Genomic DNA, 19969 nt, shown 5'->3' with positions numbered 1-19969 from the left:
GGTAATATATCTGCCTGTGGACTAATACTTTCTAAACAAGCACATGAAGAATAACTAGTAACTAGTACAAAGTAGTTTTTTTTATTGAATAAAATTGCTCTCTTAATATTATACATTTGATTTGCCATTGGAACCTAAACAGCTATTCCTTATTATCATTGTAATGTATTGATATGTAAACTTTGCTATTACTCACCAACAATTTTTCAGTGCGCCCTTGGAGTTTGAGATACTTTTTAATATTATGGTTAAGTTTTAAGTACATAATAAGAAGGTTTGTTTGGAATTTCAGTTCTAGAACGAGTTAAGGGGATATGGGATCAGGAGGAAGAAACTGGTTATATAGTTGCTAAAGTTTTCAACATCAATATAACAGATGGTGATATTAGATCCCTTAGAGATAAACACTGGCTTACAGATCAGGTTAAGTATAGTTCCAAATAGATTTAAGCGCACAAGAGAAAGTTTTTTTATTGGCAAATATTAAAATGTACAAAAGTTGTGAGGAGAGAAATATTAAATGAGTATGATAGTTGCATGCATATTAAATTTTAATGAATTGCAGGGGATTGGGAATGCTGAATTCCATCCATCAGACGAGTATGTCTTTTAAAATTATAATGCACTTTCACACCTATAGTTGCATAAAGATTTTTATGAAAAATTGATCAAACTTTATATATATAATAATACAATGATGTGATATGAATGTCAGTGAGACAGTTGTCCATCAAGAATAAAAGTAAGAGAATGTAACGACAGGTCTAATGACAGGCTTAAGTGAAAGAAATCAAACTGATATAATTAGATGTGTATAACACAAGAGAAGTCTAATATTTCTATTTTTAATTGAATAACAACCTACATTTTTAGGTCATGGATGCTTACCTAGGATGCCTTGCCAACTGGGAAAATGACCAGCATAGAAAAGTATTTCGAATTCCAACAGCTGCAATGACCAAAATACTGAGCGGAGAGTGTTCCATTAACACAACTTTACAAAATGTATGTATTCATTAAAAATACAATCTATTAGATGGGACATACTGTTTTACCCATGGAAATAATTCGAGGTTGTTTTTTATGAAGTTGAAGTCTAATCCACTTTAAACTTAGTATACATGTCCCCTATGATATGATCTTTCTAATTTTAATGCCAAATTAGAATTTTGACCCCTATGTCATTGTCCACTGAACTTAGAAAATGAAAGTGCAATTTTCAGGTTAAAGTTTTTGGTCAAGGTAGTTTTTGATGAAGTTGAAGTCCTATCAACTTGAAACTTAGTACACATGTTCCCCATGATATGATCTTTCTAATTTTAATGCCAAATTAGAGTTTTTACCCCAATATCACAGTCCACTGAACATAGAAAATGATAGTGTGAGTGGGGCATCTGTGTACTTGGGATACATTCTTGTTTGCTTCTTGTTTGATATATTTTTAACATATATGTTTTACCCAGCTTAAAGTACCCCTTTAATATCTGATTTTTCCAAGACGTAGCAATAAAAATTTGGAAAAATACCATATATTATACTTAAGAACTGTTTTTATAAACCAAGAAAAAAAGGAATTAATTTTGGTGTGAAACCAACTTCAGATATTTGTAATTCAATAGAATGGTGATATGTCTTCAATCTAAATGTTTATCAATAATATCTTTTTTCCACATCCAATCATAAATATCAGTGTTGAAAATATATTTCAGTTATATTAAGGCCCTTTAGGAAGAGATTTTATTTGTTCCTATTCAATCTTTGTATTTATTTTATTTGGTAATTTTGTACCTGGTGAACAATATAACAATACATGGCAATATTTGTTTCTTTAGGTACATCTGATGGATTATGACATTCTCCTTGGTGCTTACTATCAAGATGGAGCTCACTGGGATCTTATGGTATTCCAGAATTTATTGTTTAATTTTAATTTTAATGATTTTTAGAATAGGGTGCACTCGCTTAAATATCTTGAAAAATATCTGCTTATATATAACTGATCATTGATTTTATGTTGATGGTCCTAAATATAAGGATTTACTACAAGTGTCACTTAAACTTGACATGATTTAAGAAAATTAGACCAAGGTCTGATAAACCAAACAAAACACCTTACTATCATCCATGCACATAATTGGTTTCTAAGAAACAAATTTAACCAGAAAAATTTAGCATTGACTTTTAAATCATGAAATAATACCTCCTAGACATACATATACACCTTACCATCATTCCAAACACCAAATTTAGTTGACCTATTGCTGACAGTTTAAGAAAAAAAACCAAAAAAAAAACACTGAGCTGAGCATTGACCAATTAAAATGAGGGTTATATAAAACTATTATTATGGTGCTTCCTGTCCTTCAGATATGTTAATTGAATTTATGATTTCTTAAACAATTTATTTTAGATAATTGAACCTATGACTGGGAGCCTATACTTTTATAATCCCTTGGGGGAAAGCGCAGGTCAAAAGAATAATATTCTGCTGAACTGGAGGTAATGCTTTGAAAGTTTAATATTTGTTAATCGATAAAATTTAATTAACTTTAATCTGGCATGTATAGTTAGCACTGGTACAAAGTCCGCACCACACACCCTTCTTGCCACAAAATTTCAAGTTTGTAACTTTTAGAAAATGTCTAATGAAATCATTAATTTCACAACATGTGTGGGGTTGTTTGCAGTATTTTCATGGAAACCTGTTTTCAATTATCAAACAGAAGTTTAAACTGCTTTTAAATGATGGTAGAACACTCTAATTGTGAAAATATTTCAATTTCACACAAAATTTCTAAACAACAGACTATACAATTCTTTATCTAGTATAACTTTTATTGCAAATCAGAAATGTTTGGAAAATATATACTGTAGTTTTGAGATAAATGGGTTTTGTAAATTTACATAAATATTTACTCATTGTTTTTAGAAAAAAAATACTAATGTATCCAATTATAGACATGTACCATTCTTGTTTTACAGAATGTTTATAGAGAGAAGAATCATGATTGGATTAGAGATAGATAAAAACATGGCTTGGAATACGATTCCCAAACAACATTCTAAACAACATGATGGAAGTAGTTGTGGTGTTTATGTCTTAACGGTATATAGCTGTACATCTTTGAATAAGTATCTCATTTTTCATCATATTAAAAAAAAAAAATGAATGTGAATGGTTTGATAGAATTCAACCTTGTGCAAATGAAATCAATACATCTGTCAACCTATTTTTGGTTGAAAATATGTCAGGAAAGTAATTGTTTGAAAATTGAGTTGTCAAAAGAACCAAACAAAACAGACAATAATTCATCTTTTATTTCATATTTGAATGTTTTGAAATAAAATCTTACTGGTATATGTATACATACACTTAGGTTGATTTCTATCAGATGTACCTCATTCATTAGAGTAACATGTCTATTTAATTGATAAAAACAAACACTGATTATAAATATGATATATGGGATTAAAAACATGCATGACCCATATCTGTTAATTGATTAAAAGGATTCGAATTAATAAATACACACATTAGTTTTTAAGTTTACTTCATTACATTACTGCTTTTTTTATCTAGTTTGCAGAACGACATTTAAGAAATGAACAACTAACTGATATTGGTCAATATGAAATCAAGTTGGGTAGGAAAAGAATAGCCAATAAACTTTTATGGTTTGAAGGTATTACTCTTTACATCTTACCTTTATAAATTCTACATAATATACTTTCTTATTACTTACTTACTTAATCCTCTTCATGCATACTTGCACATGAGGCCACTATACTTTCTTATAACCAACAATTAAAAAAAAAAATTCTTGGTCAATTTCAGAATCTAAGATCAACCTTTCTTGGAAGTTTTAATAAGATTGTGTTCAATTATAATTTCAATAAATATTCACATGAATTATCAATCACAATTTTGTATTACATTTGCAAAATGGGTATACAAAAACTATTATCAAAACACCTTACTATACTCATAATGACTATAATGTTATACATGCAGAGTTTTGTCAATATTTGAGGAGGACACTAATTATCTGATCCCTACTGATGTGGACTTATACCAAGAGACTCTCAATTCAGACCCAAATGAATGGGAGGTGTATGTTGAAATTGTAAATCTGTGCTCAATAATGAAATACCAGACAGCTATATGCTACATCCATGTTAAAACAATGATGTGTATTAAAAAAAAAATGGTCTTTTTTCAGTTTATCTATGTGATTGCTGTCCTGTCTGTGGATTCATGATTCAGGATGATCAAGAAATGGTAACCATTACATATTTTTCTCTTATTCTTACACGATTTATCCTTTTCCTGACATGTTGATTATTTTTTATATTTAATCACTTGAGGTGTATTTGGTTTGAACTAAGATCTTCATTGGACGATACATTTTGTTTTTAATTATGATGTCAAATTTTCTTGCTTTCCTCTGAATTTCCTATTGTGACAGCATGAAGAAGTCTACCATGCCTGATGACGTCACATAGAAAGAACACATCTTTTTGCAGATCATTTTAAAAGAAGGAATAACAAGTGTTGCATATTGTATTAAAAATTATTAAAGAAACAGATTCCACCACCAAATCTCATGTAATACATTATATAATAATTTTATTTGCAAAATACACTTTTATACATTCTCCCGGGTCGCATGTTCTCCTGAACTCTCGGAGTTTGAGGATTTGTTCCCTGACAAGGTCGAACCAAAGACTTCAAAATTGGTATTTTTTTGTTGCTTTAAAGACAAGTAAGCAGCATTAAGCAGTAAGAGCAAAGAATGGTTGGATTGCGAGTCTGAATAATGAGTTAAAAAGCTAATTAGCATGCACTTAGGTAGAGTACATAGAAGGGTTCAATTTAGGTAGAGTACATAGAAGGGTTCAAATTAATATGTTATTTACATGTTCTTGTCTGGAATATGCATATTAATTTTCAGATTTCAATCAAGATTAAATTGAAACCAAGATATGTTTCACAAATGATAAAATCATTACAAATGGTATTTTGCTACTAATTGGAAATTTGAAGCATACCTGTTGTGACAAGCAAATTTTTCTTTAATTGTAGGAAAAATGTAGGCTGTGCAAAAGAAGTTTCCATAAGACACCATTTTGCATGGGAGACCAACACCATTTACAAGCAGATAGATTTGAATGCAGACAATGCCTTGTCAATACCTGGACAAAGGTATACATACTATTTACAGTGTTCCAACGTCATGGATAACCAAGAGAGCTGAAAGTTGTAGGTTCAAACCCAGGCATGGTGTAAAAAAAGAAATTAGTATTGGTTGCTCCTTCACTAAGCAAACTAGCCATTTAGAAGAGAGAGCTAAAAAAGGGGCAATTGATTTGAATTAATGAGGTTTATTCATAGTGATATGTCTACTTGCAAATAGTTAAATTTTAAATTTGCATGTTAAAAAGTTCTTTTCTTAATATTGATCTATAACAAAGTACAATTCATATTCATTTTCAAATCACCTTTACATTTAATTGTACACGTATATATATAATATCTGCCACTGACCTATAAACACTAAACCGTCCATCCTTTTTTGCAAATCTGTTGTAGAGTTGTCACTGGTTCAGACGTAGTTATAATTATAATTAAACCTGCCAACTTTTCACAATGCCAATAAGGGTTTTACTTGCAAGATGGCTCGTATAGTGCTACAAAACCTTCAAGTTGGCCATTAAACATATTTTAATGTTGTTTTTTTACTTCTTCATACTTTTAAAAACCTATTGCCATTGTAAAATTAATTGTTTTGTTTAAAATTGTGGACAAAATTGTGAATTATTTCTGTGACTGCATCATATATTAATTTGTAAGATTCTCTACACCGTAGATAAATCAGCTGATCTGTAATGTTCAATCTTCATGTCTTATATAAAATAGAGCGGGAAAGATACAACCTGGCCACTGAAAGATTGATTTTATTGAGCCCTGGAACCTGAGTGATCTAGTTTGCTGTGCATATTGCAAGGCAATTTTGTGCCATGATATCTCAGTAGAATAAGTTTTAATCCTTGTCCAGGGAAGAACAAATTTACAAATCTTGCATTGTTGGGCTGTTATTTAGACAAATGATATATATTATTCTTTCTTTAATATTTCATTTAGGAAAATAGCTGCCAAAATGCCTTGAAAAGTGGAAAACGAAAATCGGAACAGAATCTGACAGCAGGTGCAATATCAATTAGTCATATAGTAACACTTTGAAAATAGTTTGTTCCTAATTATTTGTGAACCTTTTAAAGATAACAGCAGCTATAAAACAAGAAGGATTTCAGCAACATTTTAACAGTTTTTAATAAAAAAAAAAAACATCCTATGAAGATAAAACAGAAGAAAAATAAAACTCTTCCATTTTCTAATCAACACAAAATTTCATTTTTTTGAACAGGCATTAATTCTTACTTTTTAATGTTCAATCTGAAATTAATTTAAAGTTGAAACATCAGATATCTGGAACTTCCTCAAGTTGACTGTAAGATCACATTTTTAATTATTTATTTATTAGAAGTCACAATGGATAAAATTAGTAAACAAGACCAGAAATCACCAATTGAAGTATGTTTAGATATTCTTCAAAGTAATGTAAGTAAATATGATAACAGTTTTACAATGGCATGTTTTTGTTCCTTTAGTGTTTTATATTTTATCAATAATCATATGAATTATTATGAGTTGCTAATTAGATTCACAAATGACATTTAAAATATTTATGCAGTGGGAAATTCAGTGGCAAAACATAACATTCTTTGTAAACATGTTTTCAATGTTGGTGTCATCTTAGCAAATATGCTATCAATTATTAAATTATTAGAAAACCATTAATAATTTTAGTGGTAATTTTTCATATAATTTCATATTAATAACAAAATATTGAAGTGTTTAATAGTCTAGTAATTTCATTACACCTTTGTAGGGTTTCCATGAAGATGCATGCACTACCTTCATTCACAACTTATCATGCATTGATTGGCACATAAGCTGGGAATCTATTGTTGAAATATTTGCCAAAGTGAGGACATGTGTACCAGATGTTGCTGACAACATTATCACCTGCTCAAAATCTAGATCTCTAGGTCATTTTGGAGATGGGTAAATAATTACTATTATAGTTATTCTTTAAAAAAAGAAAGAGTATAACAAACACCTTAGGAGGGAGTCAGTTTGCTAAATGTTTTAAGTTTTGCAATTCAAAAATAAAAATAAAGGAATTAAAATGTACTGTTTGATCATGTTAATAAAACATCACAATAAATAAATATATGTCTCAATTTTAGAAAGATATTATAATTGACTTTTCTTTTATGTAAAACATTTCATTATACCCCCGCTTTAAAAAAGGGGGGGTATACTGTTTTACCTCTGTCTGTCCGTCCGTCAGTCAGTCCGTCCCATGAAACTTTCGTCACATTTTTCTCAGGAACTACGCATCCACCCTTTCTGTAATTTGGTATATGTCAGCCATACCGTGTGATGCGTTTTCAGTTTCATCACTTGACAACTTCCTGTTTACCGAACACTTGTATGATTTTACACATGATAGCCAAGTTGAAAATTTTCATCACATTTTTCTCAGGAACTACAATACAAGGATTTCTGAAATTTGGTTTCAGGGTTTATCTAAGTCAGCTATACCGTGTGATGCGTTTTCAGATTCATCACTAGACAACTTCCTGTTTACCGAACACTTGTATGATTTTACACATGACAGCCAAGTGGAAAATTTTCGTCACATTTTTCTCAGGAACTACAATACAAGGATTTCTGAAATTTGGTTTCAGGATTTATATAAGTCAGCTATACCGTGTGATGCGTTTTCAGATTCATCACTCGACAACTTCCTGTTTACCGAACACTTGCATATTTGTACACTATTAATATTATCCACTTGCGGCGGGGGTATCATCAGTGCACAGTAGCTCGCAGTTTCACTTGTTCTTTCTCTATTCTTAAAATAATTTTAATTAGGAAATTAATTAAAAACAATTGCATACAAACAGTAATTTAATTAATCCAGAACATTCCTATAAAATCATTAAAAAAGATACATATTGACAGATAATTAGAAAAGAGTTTTGATCTGTTGAATCTTTACAGTATTTTTCTTAAATAAAGCTGCTTTATATGCATAGTGATTCATATCATTTCAGATATATAGACTACATTCCCTTGAAGTTTAAAAGGGATCACATTTTTCCTGCAGACATGGAAGGAAGTGGCACATGGACCTTATTTAGATCTGTGTCCATTTTGTTTTATGGTGATGAATCACATATGCAATTTGCAAGGCTTCTTACCATCTGTAATGAAATTATAGAAATAGGAAAGGTTAGTTTTTACTAGTGGGCTATATTTATATTTCTACAGAAGCACTAGATTTGCATAAATCAGTTCTACCTCATGATAACTCAACTTGTTTAATCGTTTCATGAGTTCACAGGATATTCTTGTAATATTAGCTAATTTTTATTAATATGTCCGTGTTTTCTTAGTAACAAGATGGTGCTTTAAAGTTACCATCACTATTAATTCAGAAATTCTTGTGTGCACTTGAAGGAAAATCACACTATTGTTTATACGCATCTCTCTGGGCGCCGCGATAGTGTCGTGGCTGTATTATGACGTCGCCGTTTTCGATTCCGTCGCAGTGATTGCTAATTTCAAAAATGGCGGCCCGCTCGAAGGGTTGTTTCACTAAAGCAAAAGAAAGCAAACCACGTGTTGATTTAAGTACAACAATGGAAATGCTACTTGAAATGGAAGGCCGTGCGGTGACATATAGTTGTTAATGTCTGTGTCATTTTGGTCTCTTGTGGACAGTTGTCTCAATGGCAATCATACCACATCTTCTTTTTTTTTAACAATCACAATGTATGGCAACAAAAATAGGCGATTGTGGTCTTGATATGAATTACCGTCCGCTCAACTCATTTTTGTATAAAAAAAAAACCTTTAAGTTTACTGTAAAGTTTATATAATTTCAAATAAAATATTTATTGATCTCACAGATTTCTTAGTTGTATGAAAACAAATTGTAAAACAAAAGAGATATTAAATTTTTTTGTCGATCAGTTCAATATAATCAAAACGTAAATTGGCGAATATGAAATCTGTCCGGTCAAATTTTTTAGTGTAGAAAAAACAATTTGTTTTACTATAAAGTTAACATTTTCATATAAGATAATTATTAATCTTGCAGATTTATTATTGGTATGAAAAAATAATGTAAATCAAAAGAGATATTAACACTTTTTGTCGATGTAAAGCGTACGTACGGTAAAATCCGTCCGGTCAATTTTTTTTGCTCAAAAATAATTTTTTAACTATTTTTGTTAGATTTTCATAAAAGATAGTCTTGTATCTCTAAGGTATTCAAATATTACAATAATCTATCAAATAACAAGAAAGTTTTGGTGAATATCCTGTCACAATCCGGGCTATCGTCCTGGCATTGACATAGCGATCCTACATTCTGTCGGCGTCCACAAATATTCACTCTGTGGTTAAAGTTTTTGAAATTTGAATAACTTTCTTAAACTATTCTGGATTTCTACCAAACTTGGACAGAAGCTTGTTTGTGATCATAAGACAGTATCCAGAAGTATATTTTGAAAAAAGAATATCCATTTTTCCGTATTTTACTTATAAATAGACTTAGGTTTTCTGCCAGGATACAATACATTCACTCTGTGATTGTATTTTTTTTTAAATTTTAATAACTTTCTTATACTATGCTGGATTTGTATCAAACTTGGACCGAAGCTTGTTTATGATTAAAAACTAGTATCTAGAAGGAAATTTTGTTAAAATTTTGTACCTGTTTATCTGTATTTTACTTATAAATGACCTTAGTTTTTCTTCTAGTTATTGCGAACCCTATGATAGTTTTCCATAGATTCACCTGCAAGTTACCTGTCCATTTAAACTTTTGTAAGTTCTATTGTCCCATCTAACAAATACAACAGGTATTGTTCTCTGTGTAGTTTATTCACCAGGACCTTTAAATTTCTTTTAAGAGAAATCTATCACTCATTGATTAATCTACCTGAGTAGAAAGTTTTCTTTTTTTTTATTGAAATACTTCTATAAACTCACATAAACTGAATGCGATATTGTATTTATTCAATATATCATTAATATATTTTCAATCTGTTCAATATAAAATCTGATTTAATAATAAAAAGTTTATTTCAGACACATTTTTTAGTATTTTCCAATGAATTTGCATGTTTTTGTTGTTGTTAATTTATAGACTATGTTTATGAAGACCTTAATTTAAAAATAATAATATTCAAATTTTTATTTATCAAACACAAAAAAAAATTGAATATTTGATCAGAAATCAACTTTTAATTTTTGAATCAGTACTAATATTGAACACATTAAAAACAAGTTTTTGGTATTGAATAAATACAACACAACATGCAGTCTTGTGAGTCCTTTCTTAGTATTGGTGTAAGTATTTTTTTCATCATTGACAGTTCAATTTTTTGTTCAGGTAAATTAATCAATGAGTGATAGATTTCTCTTGGAAGAAATTTAAAGGTCCTGGTGAATAAACTATACAGAGAACAATACCTGTTGTATTTGTTAGATGGGACAATAGAACTGCCAAAAGTTTAAATCGATAGGTAACTTGCAGGTGAATCTATGGAAAACTATCATAGGGTTCGCTATAATATTACATACAGTCTGCAGTTAAAGTTTTAAAAACATTTATTAGATTCATAAACTATCCTTAATTTTTACCAATCTTTGACAGAAGCTCCTTACAATGAAAAGATAGTATTGAGCGGAATATTCTTATTGATTTTTTCCCCCTCATTTTTGTTGAGGGATTGACAGCAAAAAAAGGGGAGACACTGGGTTCCGCGGAACTTTTACGATTTTGTTTTAATTCTAAGGCAGCTGATTTTCTCTTGATACCTTGGTTCTTTAAAAATAATGGCTAACATGATATATCAGGGTGTTGAAAATGGCACATACAATTAATCAGTTATTTTCAAATTACCTGTTATTAATCCGTATTGGGAAACAAAAGTATATATACCATATTGAAACATAAATGTGATAAAAGAATATACATTCAAAGAAAAAGAGGTGCACCAACAGAAAATAGAAACTGCAATCTTTCTCTTAATTTCATCGGATATACAATAATACAGTACTAATTTATTAACATCTCACCATCAATAAAATCAGATCTCAAAATTTTAACACTTACCAAAATTCTCATACTATCTCACAGTAATACTATAATTTGGAAGTTCTAAGCGGAACTCGAGCTTTATCTAGAACTCTTACTCGAGTTAATATTCGAACTCAAAATGATACTCGAACTTCAACTCAAAATCTAACTAGGACTCGAACTCATTAAAATGTCTTCAAATGTTATCAACACTTCACTTGTCATCTGATAAAAAACTACAGTTAGATAAAATATATCAACTTTTCCACAGAAACACCGAAAGATGTAGCAGAACAAGAAAAAAAAACTAGTTCAGTTTATTATAAGTTAAAAGATTGATTTATTACATATCAACTGGGAACATTATATGTTCCCGATATCAATATAACGATTTGTCTTTTATTGTCAATCAGCATTAGCACTGAATTATCAGATGCATTGTATATCTCATAACGTACCAAGGTTGCGCGATTGATCGAACGGAAATATCATATATAAGTAATACATAAAGCTTTCATACCCAGGCGATGAACACTGAACATATTATGTACAATGAACATGAAAAATGGGTGCGGGATGATAGAACTCAGACAAAAAAATTGGTTTCCACAGTTCGAATAACTGACTTATGAACCGTTGTGTAATTACGGACATGTTAACCATTTTTTAATTCCTTACGAAAATAGTTTTTATTAACGTTTTGAGTTTATGGCATCTTAAACACGACATTTCAGGTTTTATCTACACAGTGCGAATGGACAAGCTCGTGAATTTTTATGTCTGCAGTCTAAAAGGAACGTGTTACCTTTTAGCACAGATATACTCGGTATTCCGAGATAGAAGATTCTTTACCTGGAAGCCGAAACTTATTTGCATAATACGGCATCATTGGAGACAAAATTCGTTTTCCCCATACAAAAAATATGCAATTAAGAAATACTAAAGATGACTTCAACTTTGACAATTACTTTACAATAAAATGTTACTGTATCTATATTTAACGATTCGATAGATTGATAAAAATATCAATGAATAATCAAAATATATATATATAAAAAAATCAATCATGATATAGTTATTATATTTTAATTCAGCCCAAGTGTTGCAAGAAATGCTGTTATGCCAGCAACATCGTTCTATAGATAACGTTGACAGAAAAGTGTATAGTTCCCGCCAAAGTTCGATGATAAGATTATTTCCGTTTTAACGGATTTAAAACATCGGTGACCCCTCTTTTTTATTTATGCTTTTAAAATCTTCTCTGAAGCTGCAACTTATGCATAAGTTTGAAGGGAAAAACATTAGTAGATTTTTTTTTATTTCAAGAAAAATCTATTATAAATAGCAATTAAAAATGGCGGGAAACGTCCAAAGGCCTCTAAAAATAAGGAAACAGAGACAATTAAATGTGTTTAAGGTACAAATAACATTTGACTGTATTTGATATTCCAGTTTAAAATCGTTTTTCAATAATTTTGCCATTTTGAAGCAATTTAGAGCTCTATTTCTATATTTTGGTATAACACGATTCTTTAAGTTTTGATGACGTCATATCTCGAAAACAACATCGGTGACCCCAAAAATTTTTCCGCCTAAAATATCGTAATAAGTATGATCTGTCTACATGCAAAATTTCAATGAATTATTATTAGTAGTATAAATAGTGTGATTTCCCTTTAATATTGCGATTTTGTCATTTCTGAAAACAATTGCTTTTCTTTCAAAGATTTCTGCCAACATAAATGATTATGGCTGTCATATTACACAAAACATTTCAACATTTTTGCATACAGAAATCTTTCAGCTAATGATGTGGTTTGTATTGTGGTATTTTTTCTTTAATACCTGGTTTACTTAAAGTTGTATATCATTCTTTAAATATTAGGGCTGTGATTCAGATGACCACCAAAAGGATCTAATCCTGGAGGAGATGAAAAAAGAATTTGACTCCCCTTGTTGTGACATGGAAGATGAATTGGGTAAAGCGCTTTATTTAATTAATGATAATGATATTTTTTTTTACAATGATGATTATTTTTATTACTCAAAATAATATAATCAGCTGATTTGCATATTTGGAAATTGACGATAATTATCATGATTTCAAGAAAAACTGTATAGACATGATAATTTAAAAAAATCATTAAGCAAGTGCCACGGCTATTCCGTCCCATTTTGATAATAAATAATCTGAAATCTTTCTGAATTAACAGTATGCTTTACATAATAGTATAGGTATATACTCCTGTACAGTTAACTTCCTATGTCTTAGATTATTTCACTTTATTTAAGGAATGACTGTAATATTTTTTCTGTCTATGAAGAAATAACATAAAATATTTGGTGCACACTGAATAACGCGCGTAGCAGGTTATTTAACAGTGTGCACCACATGTTTTATGTTATTTCAAATAGACAGAAAAAATACCACAGTCATTTCTTATAATTTAATTCTAAATTCCATTTGAAACCGTAGAAAATCATGAAAAAAACGTTGATGACGTCACGGTCACATGACTAAATTATGTCTATTGGCTGATAAGTCAATAACGTCGGCCAATCAGAAGACGTGTTACATCCAAAAATAAATTATTAATATACTAGTATGTATCAGATTTTTTACAATTTCCACTATGCTATTTATTGTAATATATTTGTACAATCAATAATTTGTAAATATTAACAATTTATTTGAATATTTTCCAGCTTTATATCACCTGATGCGTATACCAAATGCACTTAATCTGAATATACAAATACTCAAAGAAGGAGCATCTGTTTATTATGAAGGGCAAAATGGCAAAAGATCAATAAGCATTTTGGCTCTTCAAAAAGTAGGAGATCTATGTTTATCCTTTCTCCCTTTCATGGAAGGAATTTTCCTGAATGACAGAAAGATATCCGACCATAAAGATAAATGTGGTGCAGGAGTATTTTGTCAGGGAAATTCACTATATAAAAAGTGCTTAAAATGTTTCCAGACATATCATTCAAGTTGTATTATATCTCATGAGGAAGCATTTGTATGTGGATGTCATATCCGACGACCATATCATCCAAAAGAGTACGTAAAGTATTGTGATTGATATAACTATTCACACATTTCATTATTTTTTTTTATATTTATTAGATAAGTATTAGGATCAGGGTCAGAAGTCTGGTCTATAAAGGGTCAATTATTAACTTAGCCTTTTAAACAGAAAAATGGTTTTAATTCCTCATTAAATACACCTATCGCTAATTGTTCTTTATTACTGAACATCACATATGTTCAATTTAAATTTCACATTAGAATAAAATATGTCCGATTCCACAAAGAAAAGTGATTGTAGAATAATAAGTGCAAGTGTCGCAGATTCTCAAATAGCGATACAGCCTATAGTTTTACTTAACACAATAATCTCTAGAAATCTTATTTCACTTGATAAATGATTAAAACGAAAAATTAAAAACCTAAGAAAATCATTTTTTTTGCAATATTACCATAGGAAAGTATTTTGGTGCAATCAGTAAAAAAATATTATTGTTCCTTTAGTAAGTCATGTATCTGAGTTATTTAATGTGTGTATATCAAGGGAATGTTGAATTTGAAAATCCTGCATATAATTGATGATATTTATTTTCTAGCCTCAATATATACAAGGATGAAGTGAGGTTCATTGAAACTCTGGATATGGTAGATATAAAGGTAAGTATAAGTCATGGTTATACAATTTGAAACTCAAAAGCTGCTTATTGTAAGTACATACTTTTTGCACAAAGTTTAGTTTCATTATATATTTTTTTTAAATTCATTAATATTTTGTTCAGAAGAACACATCCCTAAAAATCTTGTTTCTCTCTAAGCTGTTGTTATATTGAAAATTATATAAATGCTAATAGCTAAACAATGACTACCAAAAGACATGTTAATATCATCTGTCATGATATTTCAGTATTAGACCCTTTAAAGCTTTAAAGAAGTTTTAGTAGTAAGCAACTTTTAAAGACTTTGTTCTGTACTTTAAACGTATTTCAAATTTGAATAAAAACATTTATGAGATTTGACATTTTAAAGAACAATCAGAATCTATCAATCAGTCTTTAATTAAAAAAATATTTTTCTTCAGAAATTATGTAACAAGATTAGAAGAACAGAGTTGCCTTCTTTTCGTTGGAATGTTTTCAGACAGTTCAATTCTAAGAAAAGAAAAGATGTGAAAACGTTGAACTGCCTTCAATTCATTCCTTCTGAAAATATAGTAAGTAAAAATTCAAAACTGCAGGTAACAAACTACATATAATATGCATTAAAAATTGCATCAAAATGTTTTGATTAACATATAGAAGTCAACCAACTTCAAACATTTTCATGCACTGTTACAAAGCATAACAGTTTTAATTTTTTTTCCCCATATTATTCAAGAGATGGGGGAAAATAGATATAAAATTGAGAATGGAAATTTGATACTAATTCTGTTATTTTTATGTTATTAGTATATTGAACTGAGGAATAAGATCAGCAGTAAAGGGGCTGTAAAAGAAAATGATGAGAAGCTACTTGATGTCTTTTTACCAGAGGTTTGTTTGAACATATTTTCATTGACTTTGAAACCTTTACATAGTTACAAACTTACAATTTGATGGTAAATCAATCTTTTTTTAAACAGTGAAAATATATTTCTGAGTATGACTTTAAAACAGTGGTATATACTTCTGTTGCCTTTATTTAGATTACATTGTGCCAAATACAATTAATTTCATATTCAATATACCTTTCAAAACTACTACAATAACACATTCAATTTATATTTTTACTAGGTGATGGTAAGCTTTGTTATGATGGTGGAAGGTCTGAACAGATTTCAGTCTGAGCTGTTCTTGCGTACAGATATTCACAAATTGATACAACCTAGTAGTGAATGAGTTTACACAAGATATTTGAAGAAAACAAATAAGTCGATTTATTATTGATGATTTACCAATGTTTTCATATATAGATAAAATATTGTGAGATGAAAGATATTGTAGTAAATTGAGCGTTAATTTTGCTTGTATAAACATGGTTGTCCTTACCGAAGTGTGAATTATGTGCTTTGTCTTAAGCTTGTCAATATTATTAACAATAGTGTCTTGAAAACCTATGTTATATCTTTTTGACTTTTGGTAGTTCAAAGTAAGTCAGCATCAACATGATCAAGCTATTAAAATGTTGGGGTAACTATGAATTTATGGTGCACAACATGTGTATTGAAAAACTTACAATTACTTCTAGGGCGAGTTAGGGAGAAGTCCAAAAAATAAGTGTAATTCCAGATAAGTTCTAAGATTACACAACTTTTTCATCCAGTTGAAACTATCTAGGCCCCTGTTAAAACATTGCACCATGAATGATACTTTTAAATGAGACCTGTTTAAACTACCGTAAAAATTTAAACAAACAATTTTTACTTCAATTTTAATTTCGAAAAAGTGGATCATACTTTATCAATGTTTCTTACTGATATTTGCTTTCTAAAGTTTTTCCTCTCTCAGCTCACTACTGCTGATGACCTTTATTTTCGGAGGCCTGACCCAAACAGGAAGTTGTATAAATGACTGTTTTCCCCGGATTGGAGTAAATAGGGTTAATGTGTATATTTTGCTTTCATTAAGTGATGTTTATATGATTGTCCAAAACTTAATGCTAAGTTTCATACTTCTTCAAAATAATATGGTTAAATATATGTTGGAAATATTTTGTCTGCAATTTTATTACTTTTGCTGATCCAGGTATAAGAGTGAAGTTAATGAAATTATGAACCTGAAAAACTTTTATTTTACTAAATGGTGAATAAGAGAGATGTCTAAATAATTATTTATGCAAACCAAATTCATTGTTTACAAAACAATATTTAAGATAGTATTTCAAACGTTTGATTGGTCTAAATGTTTGCTATTTTGTAATACAAAAGACTTTCTACCGCCCAGACCATTGGTGTCAAAAAGTATTTTTAGCCAAAAAAGTCATATACAACATTTTCGAAGCCCAGCAACGATATAATAGCCTTTCAAGATGTCATAATTATTTGGACTAAATTACACAGTACTTTCCAAAAATGATTTGAAATCAATGTGGTTGTTGTCAGGATGAACGCTGAGCGTATAATGTCAGACAAGATAAATGTTATCCATCATTGTCCATAAGCCAAAGATTGATAAAAAAAAATTAAGCTTGAACATGTTGAAGTTGAAATTCTAAAACAATAACAAATCTGCTGATTCATATCGTATTACTATCATTCTTACCACTTATATTCGGAATTGTTACAGTGTCCAAAACAAAATTAATAAAACCCTTGCAATATTTCATTTTCAATATTTTGTTCAAAGAAACCTATGTTTACTGCACTGTGACAAAATTTAAAATGATGTAATGCAGCCTGTGACGTCAAGTGTGATTCGCTGTAATTCGAAGCGATATAGTTTGTTTGTTATTTGCTTTTTTATTGTAAATATTTTTATTTTTTGGTAATTACCGATAAACAGAATAAAGGACTTTTTGTATTTGATACTGACTTTATCACTGTAAAATATCAGGCTCGCCCTTCAGGCTCACCTGATATTTCACAGTGATAAAGTCAGTATCAAAAACAAAAAACATTTATTGGCTCATGCTTTGCAACATTATACACTATTTTGGTTATACTGTTGAGTTACTTTAGTATATACATTTCAATGAATACAAATTTTGATTATTTGGAAGAATGAAATAAAGTGACCTTGGACCTGTGTATGCAAAAAATTGAATGCTCTAATTGAAAAAGATAATTAAGTTTAAAATAGAATTTAAAACATATAACACTTAGAAAAAATAATGTGCAAAGCCCATTAGGAATGATAAATAAAAAAAAAACAGAAACACCCGTGTCAAATTGGGTACAAATCATGCAATGGAACAAAGTATTTTGTAATCATGATACAAATTATGGACCACATGGTGTATATATATATATGACCAGTATGTATTATTATGTTGATGCAGTATATTAACAATTAGTAAATTTTATGATTCTGAAGTACAGTGTTTATTTTTAGACTTGACAATCGAATGATGTAAATGTTTTCTATTTGTGTTCATTGTTAAATTTTGGCCAGGTAACCATCTGTTACTTCTATTTTATTTCACTTGTTAAAACCTTATGTATCAATGTTGATCCGTGTTCATTGTTTTTGTTGAGCCTGCGACTTTTGTGATCCTTCATTTTGTCGGTGGTTGCTGTGTCCACAAATATTCACTTTGTGGTTAAAGATTTTAAAATTTCAATAACTTTTCTAGCACTTTTCATTGCACTTTACAATGTCTATTGTACCTGTTCCATTTCACATAATATCTTTCTTTTCTTCTGTAGGATAGCAAATGGTTTAAATATAAGCCTGTTGAGAATAAATTCCATGCAAGTTTTTCCCTAAAAAGGCAAAAATCTTTGTATCAGACTGTGGTAAAGTGTTATTTTAGGATATATGTATTTTATATATAAGTAATACTGTAGTATTATATTATTGCATGGTTAAACTATACGGAGTGTATATTTCAGGTTCGCTCAGGTGTGACTTTTATCAGGTGTTTCAATAGTGTTTTATTGGTATTGATTAGTGGTCAATTCTTTGGCGGGAACTTTACATTTCTACATGGTCACTTTGTGTAATGGACACCATTTTCATTGTCTAGTAAATTGTAATATTATATTCTATTTGGAGTTTGGTTTTCCTATTTATAAGGTATATTCCATATTGATGACCCACCATGTCGGCATCAACCTGATGTGATCGTACTTTAATTGTATTCAAGCCTTCACAAATACCTGTGAGGGTATTTATTTTGGATTACAATATAGAACGAAATAAAGAATCCATAACTTTATATTGTCTTGGTGTATTCATTTGCCACGAAACAAGACTACAAGACCATACTGTTTGTAAGAAAAGTTAACTGCAAGAGTCTTTTTTTGCTCAGATTTGTTGCATCATGTCACATGAGTATAGAAATGATAAAAAGACACAAATTTTTATTTCTTATAGCCTCAATATGCATTTTTTACTGTAAATATGTGGCATGGCCTAAATTGACCCTGAATTTTTTCCAGTCTTACTTGGCCTAAGACCCTTTTAAACTAATATGATATGTTATTTGTAACTTTTCTTTCAATTTAAAGTACTTTCAATACATATGTAAGGAATATTCATAACCAAAATGCTTCACAAATTTAAAATTGCTGGAAAATATTACCTCTTCATGTAAGGCCCCCCTTCATTGAAAAACCTCAATTTTTAGGCGCAGGCTCATATAAAATTTGACTTTTGAATAATTATGCCAAGTCTGATAAATCAAATGAGTACTCTATTGCTTTTAGTACATGATAAGTTATATATTAAGGCATTTAAAAAGTATTTTTTTGCAACATTTTAATTTTTAAAGCCCCAAATGTTGATAGTTGAAATTTTTTCAATTTTAACGTCAAAATTTTACATGCAAAGATGAGTATAGAACTTAACTTATTGTCTATAATATACATCCTACTTTCATGAAAGTTTGTAAGCAGTGTAATAATTTATTAAGCTTTGGTCATACCAAGTTTTTTAAAGATTTGTCAACTCTTTCTATCCTATTGGGTCCGAGACCACAATTGTCTTCCCTTGATTTTCGTTGTTCACGAATATAGTCCCTAGTTTTGACAGTGGGTTACTTGTCAGTAATTTTTATACCCCTTCCAAATTTATTTCTACAT

General features: G+C 29.8%; 1 protein-coding gene across 2 annotated transcripts in view; it reads left to right on the top strand.

Moving 5' to 3' along the window:
* LOC134721481 (uncharacterized) overlaps positions 1-19104 on the top strand; it is a 39998-nt gene extending 20894 nt beyond the window's left edge. The window contains exons 9-26 of one of the 2 annotated variants that reach the window (XM_063584535.1): positions 293-423; positions 874-1005; positions 1833-1901; positions 2411-2499; positions 2983-3106; positions 3581-3683; positions 4221-4279; positions 5084-5203; positions 6143-6206; positions 6543-6619; positions 6951-7126; positions 8185-8362; positions 13108-13201; positions 13929-14286; positions 14850-14910; positions 15332-15463; positions 15699-15782; positions 16023-19104. In XM_063584535.1, the coding sequence (XP_063440605.1) occupies positions 293-423; positions 874-1005; positions 1833-1901; positions 2411-2499; positions 2983-3106; positions 3581-3683; positions 4221-4279; positions 5084-5203; positions 6143-6206; positions 6543-6619; positions 6951-7126; positions 8185-8362; positions 13108-13201; positions 13929-14286; positions 14850-14910; positions 15332-15463; positions 15699-15782; positions 16023-16127 (2156 nt within the window). In that variant the 3' untranslated portion in view covers positions 16128-19104. The remainder of the gene's footprint in view (positions 1-292; positions 424-873; positions 1006-1832; positions 1902-2410; positions 2500-2982; positions 3107-3580; positions 3684-4220; positions 4280-5083; positions 5204-6142; positions 6207-6542; positions 6620-6950; positions 7127-8184; positions 8363-13107; positions 13202-13928; positions 14287-14849; positions 14911-15331; positions 15464-15698; positions 15783-16022) is intronic. The other variant, XM_063584536.1, reaches the window with a different exon arrangement.
* Positions 19105-19969: the final 865 nt, after the last annotated feature.

The sequence above is a fragment of the Mytilus trossulus genome, chromosome 6, assembly GCF_036588685.1.
Source record: "Mytilus trossulus isolate FHL-02 chromosome 6, PNRI_Mtr1.1.1.hap1, whole genome shotgun sequence".
Lineage (NCBI taxonomy): Eukaryota > Metazoa > Mollusca > Bivalvia > Mytilida > Mytilidae > Mytilus > Mytilus trossulus.
Note: the sequence above shows the minus strand (reverse complement) of the source record. Positions and strands in the feature narration are given on the sequence as shown.